General features: G+C 57.8%; 1 protein-coding gene across 6 annotated transcripts in view; it reads left to right on the top strand.

Annotated features, from left to right (window-relative positions):
- Positions 1 to 12,465, top strand: part of rasal2 (RAS protein activator like 2) — a 47,951-nt gene extending 35,486 nt beyond the window's left edge. For 4 of the 6 annotated variants that reach the window (XM_047331967.1, XM_035635545.2, XM_035635550.2 and 1 more), the window contains 11 exons: positions 339 to 893; positions 1,134 to 1,278; positions 1,614 to 1,758; positions 1,832 to 2,071; positions 2,244 to 2,445; positions 3,350 to 3,549; positions 3,729 to 4,656; positions 4,732 to 4,881; positions 10,002 to 10,204; positions 10,763 to 10,850; positions 11,893 to 12,465. In XM_047331967.1, the coding sequence (XP_047187923.1) occupies positions 339 to 893; positions 1,134 to 1,278; positions 1,614 to 1,758; positions 1,832 to 2,071; positions 2,244 to 2,445; positions 3,350 to 3,549; positions 3,729 to 4,656; positions 4,732 to 4,881; positions 10,002 to 10,204; positions 10,763 to 10,850; positions 11,893 to 12,060 (3,024 nt within the window). In that variant the 3' untranslated portion in view covers positions 12,061 to 12,465. The other 2 variants (XM_035635546.2, XM_035635547.2) reach the window with 2 other exon arrangements.
- The last annotated feature ends 35 nt before the right edge of the window (positions 12,466 to 12,500 follow it).

Below are 12,500 nucleotides of genomic sequence, written 5' to 3'. Positions count from 1 at the left end.
ATTGATCTTAAACTTTGACGGGAAGATAAAAATCATTATTCATTTATGGTGACTTTCTTCTTTGAGTCTCTGACTCTGATATTTCTATAATATCAGCATCGTCGGTTTAAAGATCAACATACGTAGGTCGGGCTCGAGTTTGCCCTTTGAGCTTTTGTGGGGTACGTCAGTTGGCGTGTTCACGGTGAACAAGCCGGACAGCTGACGTTCACCAGTAGAATCAGTCTGTTGGTCTAAACTGTAGCAACGTGTGACAGTCTGTTAATAAACATCATCCTGATGTTTTCTGCCTCTTGGTTCCATCGGTCGACTCCCTCACACTGTGTCCGTGTTTCCAGGACAACTGTCGCCGGGCGGACAACCTGCTGCGGCTGTGGATCATCGAGGCCAAAGACCTGCCGCCCAAGAAGAAGTACTTCTGCGAGCTGTGTCTGGACGACGTCCTGTACGCCCGCACCACCAGCAAGACCCGGCACGACGGCCTGTTCTGGGGCGAGTACTTCGACTTCTCCGGCCTGCCGGCCGTGCACAGCGTCACCGTGCACGTGTACCGCGACGTGGACAAGAAGAAGAAGAAGGACAAGAACAACTACGTGGGCCTGGTCAACATCCCGGTGTCGGGCGTGACGGGCCGGCAGTTTGTGGAGAAGTGGTACCCGGTCAGCACGCCCACCACCAGCAAGGCCAAGGGGGGCGGGCCGTCGATCCGCATCAAGTCCCGCTACCAGACCATCTCCATCCTGCCCATGGAGCAGTACAAGGAGTTCGCCGAGTTCGTCACCAACAACTACACCATGTTGTGCTCGGTGCTGGAGCCCGTCATCAGCGTGAAGAACAAGGAGGAGATGGCCTGCGCCCTGGTCCACATCCTGCAGAGCACCGGCAGGGCCAAGGTCCGGAGCCCCCCCCCCAGAGCGCTGAGCTCACATCAGCTTATTATAATTATATCTTATCTTTGCTTAGTTTAGCTTGGCTTATGTTAGCTCAGCCTGTTTTGGCTTATTTGAATAAAACATTGTATTAAATAAAACTGTATTTGTTAGAGATTTGATTGGAAATAAAATCGCAGTATCACATGCAGACTTGCTCATCATGTCCTCTTCCTCCTCCACTTCCTCTTCCTCCTCGCTCAGGACTTCCTGACGGACCTGGTGATGTCAGAGGTGGATCGATGTGCCGACCACGACGTCCTGATCTTCAGGGAGAACACGTTGGCCACCAAGGCCATCGAGGAGTATCTGAAGCTGGTGGGACAGAAGTACCTGCACGACGCGCTCGGTGAGTCTTCATCGTCCCTCATCGTCTTCATCGTCCTCAGTTCACAGGAGAGTCTTAAAATAGTTCAGACAGACGAACTAGCGAACGTCGTGGAGAGAAGATGAAACAGTTTGACATCGTTAATGTATTTATAGGTTTGTACTTCCTGTGTCCTCCTCCAATCAAAGGCTCTGATGTTCTCAGGAAGTTATTCTTGTACATTTTCAGCTTCTTTAAACTAAAATTCTTTATTTAGCTGCGTCAAACTTTAAATCATCAAACTCTTCGTCATCTTCCTCTTCAGTCACAGTCGAGGTTCAGGCGCTCTCAGACTCACCACGTGTCTCCGTCCTCAGGCGAGTTCATCAAAGCTCTGTACGAGTCGGACGAGAACTGCGAGGTGGATCCGAGCCGCTGCTCCGGCGGCGATCTGTCCGAGCACCAGAGCAACCTGAAGATGTGCTGCGAGCTGGCGTTCTGCAAGATCATCAACTCGTACTGGTGAGTCGGTCGCCTCGCGCTCACGTCCACACTCTGTCCGAACCGGACGCTGAGCATCACCTTGTCTCCGCAGCGTGTTTCCTCGGGAGCTGAAGGAAGTGTTCGCCTCGTGGAAGCAGCAGTGCGTCGCCCGTGGACACCAGCCGGACATCAGCAAGCGTCTGATCAGCGCCTCGCTCTTCCTGCGCTTCCTCTGCCCCGCCATCATGTCGCCGTCGCTCTTCAGCCTGATGCAGGAGTACCCCGACGACCGCACGTCCCGCACGCTCACGCTCATCGCCAAGGTCATCCAGAACCTCGCCAACTTCACCAAGTGAGTTCCTTCAGCTGCCCGACAGACCCGGCGGCCTCAGGCCGGACCGGGATCCGGTTCCTGAGTCTCCTCAGGGAGGTCGTTCCACAGAGCGGGGATTCGAACTCTCTGTGGCGTCAGAAGATCGGAGGAGAAGCCGGACGAGTCACGCGTTTGCTCGTCTGCACTGTAGGTTCGGGAACAAGGAGGAGTACATGGCCTTCATGAACGACTTCCTGGAGCACGAGTGGGCGGGGATGATGCGCTTCCTGTCGGAGATCTCCAACCCCGAGACGCTGACCAACACGCCAGGCTTCGAGGGCTACATCGACCTGGGCCGCGAGCTGTCGGTGCTGCACGCCCTGCTGTGGGAGGTGGTGTCGCAGCTCGACAAGGTGCGTGTGTGTGTGTGTTCACATTAATGTCCCAGCAGCACCTGAACGCATCATGTCTAAAATCCTCTCGATCATTTTAAAATATTTTCTGTGGACAAGAAGCTTCTGGAATGTTGTGAAAATATATATGTATATATATATATATATGTATATATGTGTGTATATATATATATTTATATATGTGTATATATAGATATATACTATATAACTAGAACAACAGACAGGTACTGACAGGTGAAAACATCACTTCCTTGGCGAAATTGATAAATTACTAAACCACATAATAATAATTATTAATAATAATAATTTTTACTAATAATAATTGGTGGTGAGTCAGAGTGTGGAAACTGAACTAAGAACAATAACAGACACATTTATTCAGAAGAGATTTTACATAGTCTTTCTGCACATGCAGGTTGATTATTAAAAATAAATCAAATCCAAGTCTCGTGCTGCGTTCAAGTCACATGGTTCAAACCAGAAGAACCTTAAACACATCACCAGACACAGGTCAGGTGACCTGCAGGGGTCACAGAGGTCACAGGGGTCACAGAAGTCACTTTAACGTGTGTCTGTGTGTGTGTGTGTGTGAGTGATGAACATCAGAAGCAGAGGTCACTTGAGGTCATTTAACCACATTAACCCATCACAGCATGCCCCCCCCCCGGCTGACCTGTCTCACCTGTCTCACCTCCTGCAGCTCGACCTCAGCATGTTTCTTCTGGTTGGTTTGATTTTTGTTTCCATTAAGTTTCCCTCATGTTGTTCTCCTCTCCACCCACACCCCCCACCCCCTCCAACCCCGTCTCCCCGACTCTCTGTTGCCACCATTTTGGTTCTGTTTCGCCACCATCGCTGCATCCTGACACACACACGCACACACACACACACGCAACGACTCCAGGGTGAAAATTCCTTCCTGCAGGCCACTGTAGCGAAGCTGGGCCCGCTGCCGAGGATTCTGGGAGACATCTCCCGCTGCCTGGTCGCTCCGACGCCAGTGCAGCAGCAGCTGCGGCGTTTCCAGGACCACGGCTCCGCCCACAACATGAGCGGCAGCCTGTCATCAGGGTTACAGAGAATCTTTGAGGATCCGGTCGACAGGTAAGCAATCAGCTTACAGTCTGAACCCACTGCTGCCCCCTGCTGGTGTGAGGAGGACTGACTGTGTGTGTGTGTGTGTGTGTGTGTGTGTGTGTGTGTGTGTGTGTGTGTGTGTGTGTGTGTGTGTGTGTGTGTGTGTGTGTGTGTGTGTGTGTGTGTGTGTGTGTGTGTGTGTGTAGTGATGTTCGCAGCCTACACTCTCCGAGCGCTGAGCGGATGGAGGGTCAAGTTCGGGGTCAGCGCCCCCTGCTGGCTCCGGAGGAGAGAGACGACCTGCTGCCCAACGGACGCAGCGTCTCGCTAGTCGACCTGCAGGATGTCCAGAACCTGCCCGGCGCTGCCCCGGCGCACCACGAGGCCCCGCCCCGCCTCAGCAGGGCGGGCTCCCAGGCCTCCGTCGGACACGCCCCGCCCCTGCTTGTCCACCCTCACTCTAACCCCCTGACCCCCCAGCCGGCGTCGCACCAGATCAGGGCGGCGGCCCGGGACGCTCAGCCGCAGAGCGCGCCGCAGGTGAGGCGGCCTCTGCACCCGTCCGTCAGCGTACAGCGCAGCCTTCAGCCGCTGTCCTTCCAGAACCCCGTGTACCACCTAAGTAACCAAGCCCACAGCCTGTCCACACGCTCCGCCCACTCGCTGCGGCAGGACTCCAGCTCGGAGAACCTGAGCACGGAGAGTTCCCACAACAGCCACAGCAACTCGGACGACTACGGCAGCCAGGTGGGGGTCAAAGGTCGGGTGGCGTCCAACAGCAGCCTGGACGAGCTGGGCAGCAGGCGGAGCATGCAGAGCGAGGAGTGCTCCACGGCGCGCCGCCACGGCCCGCCCGACCTCCCACCGGGCACCGCCACGGCAGTCGCCATCCCCCGACAGAGCACGACGGCGGGCACTGCCCACATCGTCAAGGTGGAGCAGCAGAGCAGAGGAGGGGGCGGAGCCAGGACGCCACTCTCCCTCACGCACAGCACCTCGCTGCGCAGCAGCAGCAGCAGCGCCAACACCGAGCCAACGCCCACTGCCGGCCTCATCACCCGCCAGCAGCCGTCGACCTGCTCCGCGGAGAACATGGCTCCTCCCCCGAGGGGCGTCACCAAACAGCCACAGCAGGTGAGTCACGGCGGGACAGGAAGTCAGGGCTCGGGGGTGGAGCCTCCTGATCTGAACCTCTTCTCTGTGAGTCAGGGGGCTTCTCCGGCGGACGCCGTGGTGGTCGCGATGTCTCCGGTGGAGAGGACGGCGGCCTGGGTCCTCAACAATGGCCAGTACGACGAGGAAGGGGAGGAGTCAGGAGGAGGAGAGAGGAGCCGAGAGGAAGGGAGGAACGCAGAGAAGGTACGGACCAAACACACCTGTCACCAAGTCTCCTCCTCATCTCCTCTCCTCCCCTCGTCTCCTCTCCTCCCCTCGTCTCCTCTCCTCTCCTCATCTCCTCCCCTCGTCTCATCTCCTCTCCTCATCTCCTCTCCTCCCCTCGACTCCTCTCCTCTCCTCATCTCGTCTCCTCCCCTCGCCTCGTCTCCTCCCCTCGTCTCCTCCCCTCACCTCGTCTCCTCCCCTCGCCTCGTCTCCTCCCCTCGTCTCCTCTCCTCACCTCGTCTCCTCCCCTCACCTCGTCTCCTCCCCTCACCTCGTCTCCTCAACTCGTCTCCTCCCCTCACCTCGTCTCCTCCCCTCACCTCGTCTCCTCACCTCGTCTCCTCACCTCGTCTTCTCCCCTCACCTCGTCTCCTCCCCTCGTCTCCTCTCCTCACCTCGTCTCCTCCCCTCACCTCGTCTCCTCACCTCGTCTTCTCCCCTCACCTCGTCTCCTCACCTCGTCTCCTCTCCTCACCTCGTCTCCTCTCCTCACCTCGTCTCCTCACCTCGTCTCCTCCCCTCGCCTCGTCTCCTCCCCTCACCTCGTCTCCTCCCCTCACCTCGTCTCCTCTCCTCACCTCGTCTCCTCTCCTCACCTCGTCTCCTCCCCTCACCTCGTCTCCTCTCCTCGCCTCGTCTCCTCTCCTCGCCTCGTCTCCTCCCCTCACCTAGTCTCCTCCCCTCGTCTCCTCCCCTCGCCTAGTCTCCTCCCCTCGTCTCCTCCCCTCACCTAGTCTCCTCCCCTCGTCTCCTCCCCTCGCCTCGTCTCCTCTCCTCGCCTCGTCTCCTCCCCTCACCTAGTCTCCTCCCCTCGTCTCCTCCCCTCGCCTAGTCTCCTCCCCTCACCTAGTCTCCTCCCCTCGTCTCCTCCCCTCGCCTCGTCTCCTCTCCTCATCTGGTCTCCTCCCCTCACCTCGTCTCCTCCCCTCACCTCGTCTCCTCTCCTCACCTCGTCTCCTCCCCTCCCCTCGTCTCCTCCCCTCCCCTCGTCTCCTCCCCTCGCCTCGTCTCCTCTCCTCCCCTCGTCTCCTCACCTCGTCTCCTCCCCTCCCCTCGTCTCCTCCCCTCACCTAGTCTCCTCCCCTCGTCTTCTCCCCTCGCCTCGTCTCCTCCCCTCCCCTCGTCTCCTCCCCTCACCTAGTCTCCTCCCCTCGTCTTCTCCCCTCGCCTCGTCTCCTCCCCTCACCTCGTCTCCTCCCCTCGTCTCCTCCCCTCACCTAGTCTCCTCCCCTCGTCTTCTCCCCTCGCCTCGTCTCCTCCCCTCACCTAGTCTCCTCCCCTCGTCTCCTCCCCTCACCTCGTCTCCTCCCCTCGCCTAGTCTCCTCCCCTCGTCTTCTCCCCTCGCCTCGTCTCCTCCCCTCACCTCGTCTCCTCCCCTCACCTAGTCTCCTCCCCTCGTCTCCTTTCCTCACCTAGTCTCCTCCCCTCACCTAGTCTCCTCCCCTCGTCTCCTCCCCTCGCCTCGTCTCCTCCCCTCGTCTCCTCTCCTCACCTCGTCTCCTCCCCTCACCTCGTCTCCTCCCCTCACCTCGTCTCCTCAACTCGTCTCCTCCCCTCACCTCGTCTCCTCCCCTCACCTCGTCTCCTCACCTCGTCTCCTCACCTCGTCTTCTCCCCTCACCTCGTCTCCTCCCCTCGTCTCCTCTCCTCACCTCGTCTCCTCCCCTCACCTCGTCTCCTCACCTCGTCTTCTCCCCTCACCTCGTCTCCTCTCCTCACCTCGTCTCCTCACCTCGTCTCCTCCCCTCGCCTCGTCTCCTCCCCTCACCTCGTCTCCTCCCCTCACCTCGTCTCCTCTCCTCACCTCGTCTCCTCTCCTCACCTCGTCTCCTCCCCTCACCTCGTCTCCTCTCCTCGCCTCGTCTCCTCTCCTCGCCTCGTCTCCTCTCCTCACCTCGTCTCCTCACCTCGTCTCCTCCCCTCGCCTCGTCTCCTCCCCTCACCTCGTCTCCTCCCCTCACCTCGTCTCCTCTCCTCACCTCGTCTCCTCTCCTCACCTCGTCTCCTCCCCTCACCTCGTCTCCTCTCCTCGCCTCGTCTCCTCTCCTCGCCTCGTCTCCTCCCCTCACCTAGTCTCCTCCCCTCGTCTCCTCCCCTCGCCTAGTCTCCTCCCCTCGTCTCCTCCCCTCACCTAGTCTCCTCCCCTCGTCTCCTCCCCTCCCCTCGTCTCCTCCCCTCGCCTAGTCTCCTCCCCTCACCTAGTCTCCTCCCCTCGTCTCCTCCCCTCACCTAGTCTCCTCCCCTCGTCTCCTCCCCTCGCCTCGTCTCCTCTCCTCATCTGGTCTCCTCCCCTCACCTCGTCTCCTCCCCTCACCTCGTCTCCTCTCCTCACCTCGTCTCCTCCCCTCCCCTCGTCTCCTCCCCTCCCCTCGTCTCCTCCCCTCGCCTCGTCTCCTCTCCTCCCCTCGTCTCCTCACCTCGTCTCCTCCCCTCCCCTCGTCTCCTCCCCTCACCTAGTCTCCTCCCCTCGTCTTCTCCCCTCGCCTCGTCTCCTCCCCTCCCCTCGTCTCCTCCCCTCACCTAGTCTCCTCCCCTCGTCTTCTCCCCTCGCCTCGTCTCCTCCCCTCACCTCGTCTCCTCCCCTCGTCTCCTCCCCTCACCTAGTCTCCTCCCCTCGTCTTCTCCCCTCGCCTCGTCTCCTCCCCTCACCTAGTCTCCTCCCCTCGTCTCCTCCCCTCACCTCGTCTCCTCCCCTCGCCTAGTCTCCTCCCCTCGTCTTCTCCCCTCGCCTCGTCTCCTCCCCTCACCTCGTCTCCTCCCCTCACCTAGTCTCCTCCCCTCGTCTCCTTTCCTCACCTAGTCTCCTCCCCTCACCTAGTCTCCTCCCCTCGTCTCCTCCCCTCACCTCGTCTCCTCCCCTCACCTAGTCTCCTCCCCTCGTCTCCTCCTCTCACCTCGTCTCCTCCCCTCACCTAGTCTCCTCCCCTCGTCTCCTCCCCTCGCCTCGTCTCCTCCCCTCACCTCGTCTCCTCCCCTCACCTCGTCTCCTCTCCTCACCTCGTCTCCTCCCCTCGTCTCCTCTCCTCGCCTCGTCTCCTCTCCTCGCCTCGTCTCCTCCCCTCACCTAGTCTCCTCCCCTCGTCTCCTCCCCCCACCTCGTTTCCTCTCCTCACCTCGTCTCCTCTCCTCACCTCGTCTCCTCTCCTCACCTCGTCTCCTCCCCTCGTCTCCTCTCCTCGCCTCGTCTCCTCTCCTCGCCTCGTCTCCTCCCCTCACCTAGTCTCCTCTCCTCATCTGGTCTCCTCCCCTCACCTCGTCTCCTCCCCTCACCTAGTCTCCTCCCCTCGTCTCCTTTCCTCACCTAGTCTCCTCCCCTCACCTAGTCTCCTCCCCTCGTCTCCTCCCCTCACCTCGTCTCCTCCCCTCACCTAGTCTCCTCCCCTCGTCTCCTCCTCTCACCTCGTCTCCTCCCCTCACCTAGTCTCCTCCCCTCGTCTCCTCCCCTCGCCTCGTCTCCTCCCCTCACCTCGTCTCCTCCCCTCACCTCGTCTCCTCTCCTCACCTCGTCCCCCCCCCCCCCACCTCGTTTCCTCTCCTCACCTCGTCTCCTCCCCTCGTCTCCTCTCCTCACCTCGTCTCCTCCCCTCACCTCGTCTCCTCTCCTCATCTGGTCTCCTCCCCTCACCTCGTCTCCTCCCCTCACCTCGTCTCCTCCCCTCACCTCGTCTCCTCCCCTCACCTCGTCTCCTCCCCTCACCTCGTCTCCTCCCCTCACCTCGTCTCCTCCCCTCACCTCGTCTCCTCTCCTCATCTGGTCTCCTCCCCTCACCTCGTCTCCTCCCCTCACCTCGTCTCCTCTCCTCACCTCGTCCCCCCCCCCACCTCGTTTCCTCTCCTCACCTCATCTCCTCTCCTCACCTCGTCCCCCCCCCCCACCTCGTCTCCTCTCCTCCCCTCGTCTCCTCACCTCGTCTCCTCCCCTCGTCTCCTCCCCTCCCCTTCGTCTCCTCCCCTCCCCTCGTCTTCTCCCCTCGTCTTCTCCCCTCCCCCCGTCTTCTCCCCTCACCTCGTTTCCTCCCCTCCCCTTCGTCTCCTCCCCTCCCCTCGTCTCCTCCCCTCACCTCGTCTCCTCCCCTCACCTCGTCTCCTCCCCTCACCTCGTCTCCTCCCCTCACCTCGTCTCCTCTCCTCATCTGGTCTCCTCCCCTCACCTCGTCTCCTCTCCTCATCTGGTCTCCTCCCCTCACCTCGTCTCCTCCCCTCACCTCGTCTCCTCTCCTCATCTGGTCTCCTCCCCTCACCTCGTCTCCTCCCCTCACCTCGTCTCCTCTCCTCACCTCGTCCCCCCCCCACCTCGTTTCCTCTCCTCACCTCATCTCCTCTCCTCACCTCGTCCCCCCCCCCACCTCGTCTCCTCTCCTCCCCTCGTCTCCTCCCCTCGTCTCCTCCCCTCCCCTTCGTCTCCTCCCCTCCCCTCGTCTTCTCCCCTCGTCTTCTCCCCTCCCCTCGTCTTCTCCCCTCACCTCGTCTCCTCTCCTCACCTCGTCCCCCCCCCACCTCGTCTCCTCACCTCGTCTCCTCCCCTCGTCTCCTCCCCTCCCCTCGTCTCCTCCCCTCCCCTCGTCTTCTCCCCTCGCCTCGTCTCCTCCCCTCACCTCGTCTCCTCCCCTCACCTAGTCTCCTCCCCTCGTCTCCTCCCCTCACCTCGTCTCCTCCCCTCGCCTAGTCTCCTCCCCTCGTCCCCCCCCCCCACCTCGTCTCCTCTCCTCCCCTCGTCTCCTCACCTCGTCTCCTCCCCTCGTCTCCTCCCCTCCCCTCGTCTCCTCCCCTCACCTCGTCTCCTCCCCTCACCTAGTCTCCTCCCCTCGTCTCCTCCCCTCACCTCGTCTCCTCCCCTCGCCTAGTCTCCTCCCCTCGTCTTCTCCCCTCGCTTCGTCTTCTCCCCTCACCTCGTCTCCTCCCCTCACCTAGTCTCCTCCCCTCACCTAGTCTCCTCCCCTCGTCTCCTCCCCTCGCCTCGTCTCCTCTCCTCAGCTGGTCTCCTCCCCTCGCCTCGTCTTCTCTCCTCCCCACGTCCCTTTCCTTCCTGTCCTCCCCACGTCTCCCGTAACCCCTCCCCCGCGGCGTGCTGACTGACCCCTCCCTCCCGTGTCAGTACGAGCAGGAGATCTCCCGTCTGAAGGAGCGCTTGCGGGGGTCGGCGCGGCGCCTGGAGGAGTACGAGCGGCGGCTGCAGACGCAGGAGCATCAGATGCAGAAGCTGCTGCTCGAGTATAAGAAGCGTCTGGAGGAGAGTGAGGAGCGACTGAGGAGGCAGCAGGAGGAGAAGGACGCACAGATGAAGAGCATCATCTGCAGGTAGACAAGCCCCCTGGAGACCGCACCCCCTCATCGGAGACACAGCTTTTAATTGGCTCCCTTTTATTAACGCATATTTTGTATGCCTGTGTGTGTCTCTGTGTGTGTGTGTGTGTGTGTGCCTCTGTGTGTGTGTGTGTGTGTCTCTGTGTGTGTCTCTGTGTGTGTGTGTGTGTCTCTGTGTGTGTGTGTGTGTGTCTCTGTGTGTGTGTGTGTGTGTGTGTGTGTGTGTGTGTCTCTGTGTCTCTGTGTGTGTCTCTGTGTGTGTGTCTCTGTGTGTGTGTGTCTGTGTGTGTGTGTGTCTCTGTGTGTGTGTGTGTGTGTGTGTGTCTCTGTGTGTGTCTCTGTGTGTGTGTGTGTCTCTGTGTGTGTGTGTGTCTCTGTGTGTGTGTGTGTGTCTCTGTGTGTGTGTGTGTGTATCTGTGTGTGTCTCTGTGTGTGTCTGTATGTGTTTGTGTGTGTCTCTGTGTGTGTGTGTGTGTGTCTCTGTGTGTGTGTGTCTCTGTGTGTGTGTGTGTCTCTGTGTGTGTGTGTGTTTGTGTCTCTGTGTGTGCGTAGACTCATGGCGGTGGAGGACGAGTTGAGACGTGACCACGCCGAGATGGCGTCTGTGATCGAGGCCAAACAGAAAATCATCGACGCTCAGGTACGAAGACAAACATCACGTTTGTCAGGGAAACCGTTACATAATGTAGCTCCGTCCACAGCGCTCACAGTAGCTCCGCCTCTTATCATCTCTCCACTGATTCCAGGTCAGTAACGGATGTGAAATAAACCAAACAGGCAAGTGACTGTGGCCCCGCCCCCTCCCCCACCATGCACCTGTCACGGTGATGGACTCTGTCGACACAGGATGTAACCTAATCAACATGATGTCATCAGATTATCTGATGACATCATGTTGATCTGGACAGAAACACGTGACCTTTGAACCTTTGTTTCCTAAAACGACCGTCTGCTGTGATTGGCTCTGAGCTCGTCTGGTTTCTGTTTGGCTGCTGCCCCCCCCCCCCCGACCACCACAGCCTGTCTTTAAAAATAAAACGATGCAACGGCGTCGAGTCACAGGTGAATCTCACTTCCTGCTTCAGTCTCACTTCTTTTATTTAGTTGGTTTGATGTTTGCCGCCCGCACACTTCCTGTTTCCTGTTTCCTGTTTCTCAGCTGTCGGCTCAAAACCACACAAAACAGATTAAATCGAAATAAATATAACCATTAATTTAAATTCGTATGTAACTTTATCCAGTCAAGTAAATGTTTTTATCCATTAAATAAACCTCCATAAATTAACTTTCACTAAATCTGATTTCAATCAAAATTAAACTTTTTCCATTTAGTCTGAGATTTTTTTAAATTACATTTTAAATGATTAAATAATGGATCAATACTTTATTTATCATCACTTAATTTAAAAGTAAGACGACTTTCAAAATAAAATAAAAGTTTAACTGTTAAATTTTAAATCATTATGAATTTGAATCTAAACCTTTATTCCTTAAATTGACTCGAACAAACGAACTGTGACCCGAAGAAGAAACGCCGACGTCGGAATAATCCAGGGATTATGTATTTTATTGATTGTGATGTTGTGGTTTTAACCCGACGGTCGTATCGTCATCAGCCCTCCTCTTATTCTGATAACTGTCAGTCTGACTTCCTGTCCCGCCTCCCTCTCGTATCCAATCAGGAGAAGAGGATCGACTCCCTGGACGCGGCGAACTCACGGCTGGTGGCGGCGCTGACGCAGGTGAAGGAGCGTTACAGCGCGGTCAACCTGCACAACGGCCTGTCGCCAAGCAACCCCACCAAACTGTCCATCACTGAGAACGGAGAGTTCAAGAACAGCAACTGCTGATTGGTCGAGAGTGACCGGGTGACCCCACCCACCTTGTCGATCAAGAATTCTAAAAAAATACGAGTGTAAATACTGAAGCTTTGATCTGTTCAGTGTACAGTGTGTGTGTGTGTGTGTGTGAGAGAGAGAGAGAGTGTGTGTGAGTGTGTTCCAGAAGCACAGCGATGAAGAAACAAACCAAAAGAAACCAGAGTTTTTCTAACAGACTTTTTCATGAATTTATTTGAATCTTGTTGTTTTGTTGGATTTTTTGCAGCGTGGAGACTTTTAGCTTTTGTTTTGGTTTTTATTTATTTCCTCCATGTCGTCGTCCTGTTGCTCGTCTACTGGACCTGTATGATGAGGGTCAAAGGTCACGCCTGTCTGCTGTTCACTGTTGACAATAAAAGCTGCCTGAAAATCAAACGTCTGTCGTCTCCATGGAAACATTCATTTTGTGA

This window comes from Scophthalmus maximus, chromosome 5 (genome assembly GCF_022379125.1).
Source record: "Scophthalmus maximus strain ysfricsl-2021 chromosome 5, ASM2237912v1, whole genome shotgun sequence".
Lineage (NCBI taxonomy): Eukaryota > Metazoa > Chordata > Actinopteri > Pleuronectiformes > Scophthalmidae > Scophthalmus > Scophthalmus maximus.
This window is presented reverse-complemented; position numbering and strand designations above follow the sequence as displayed.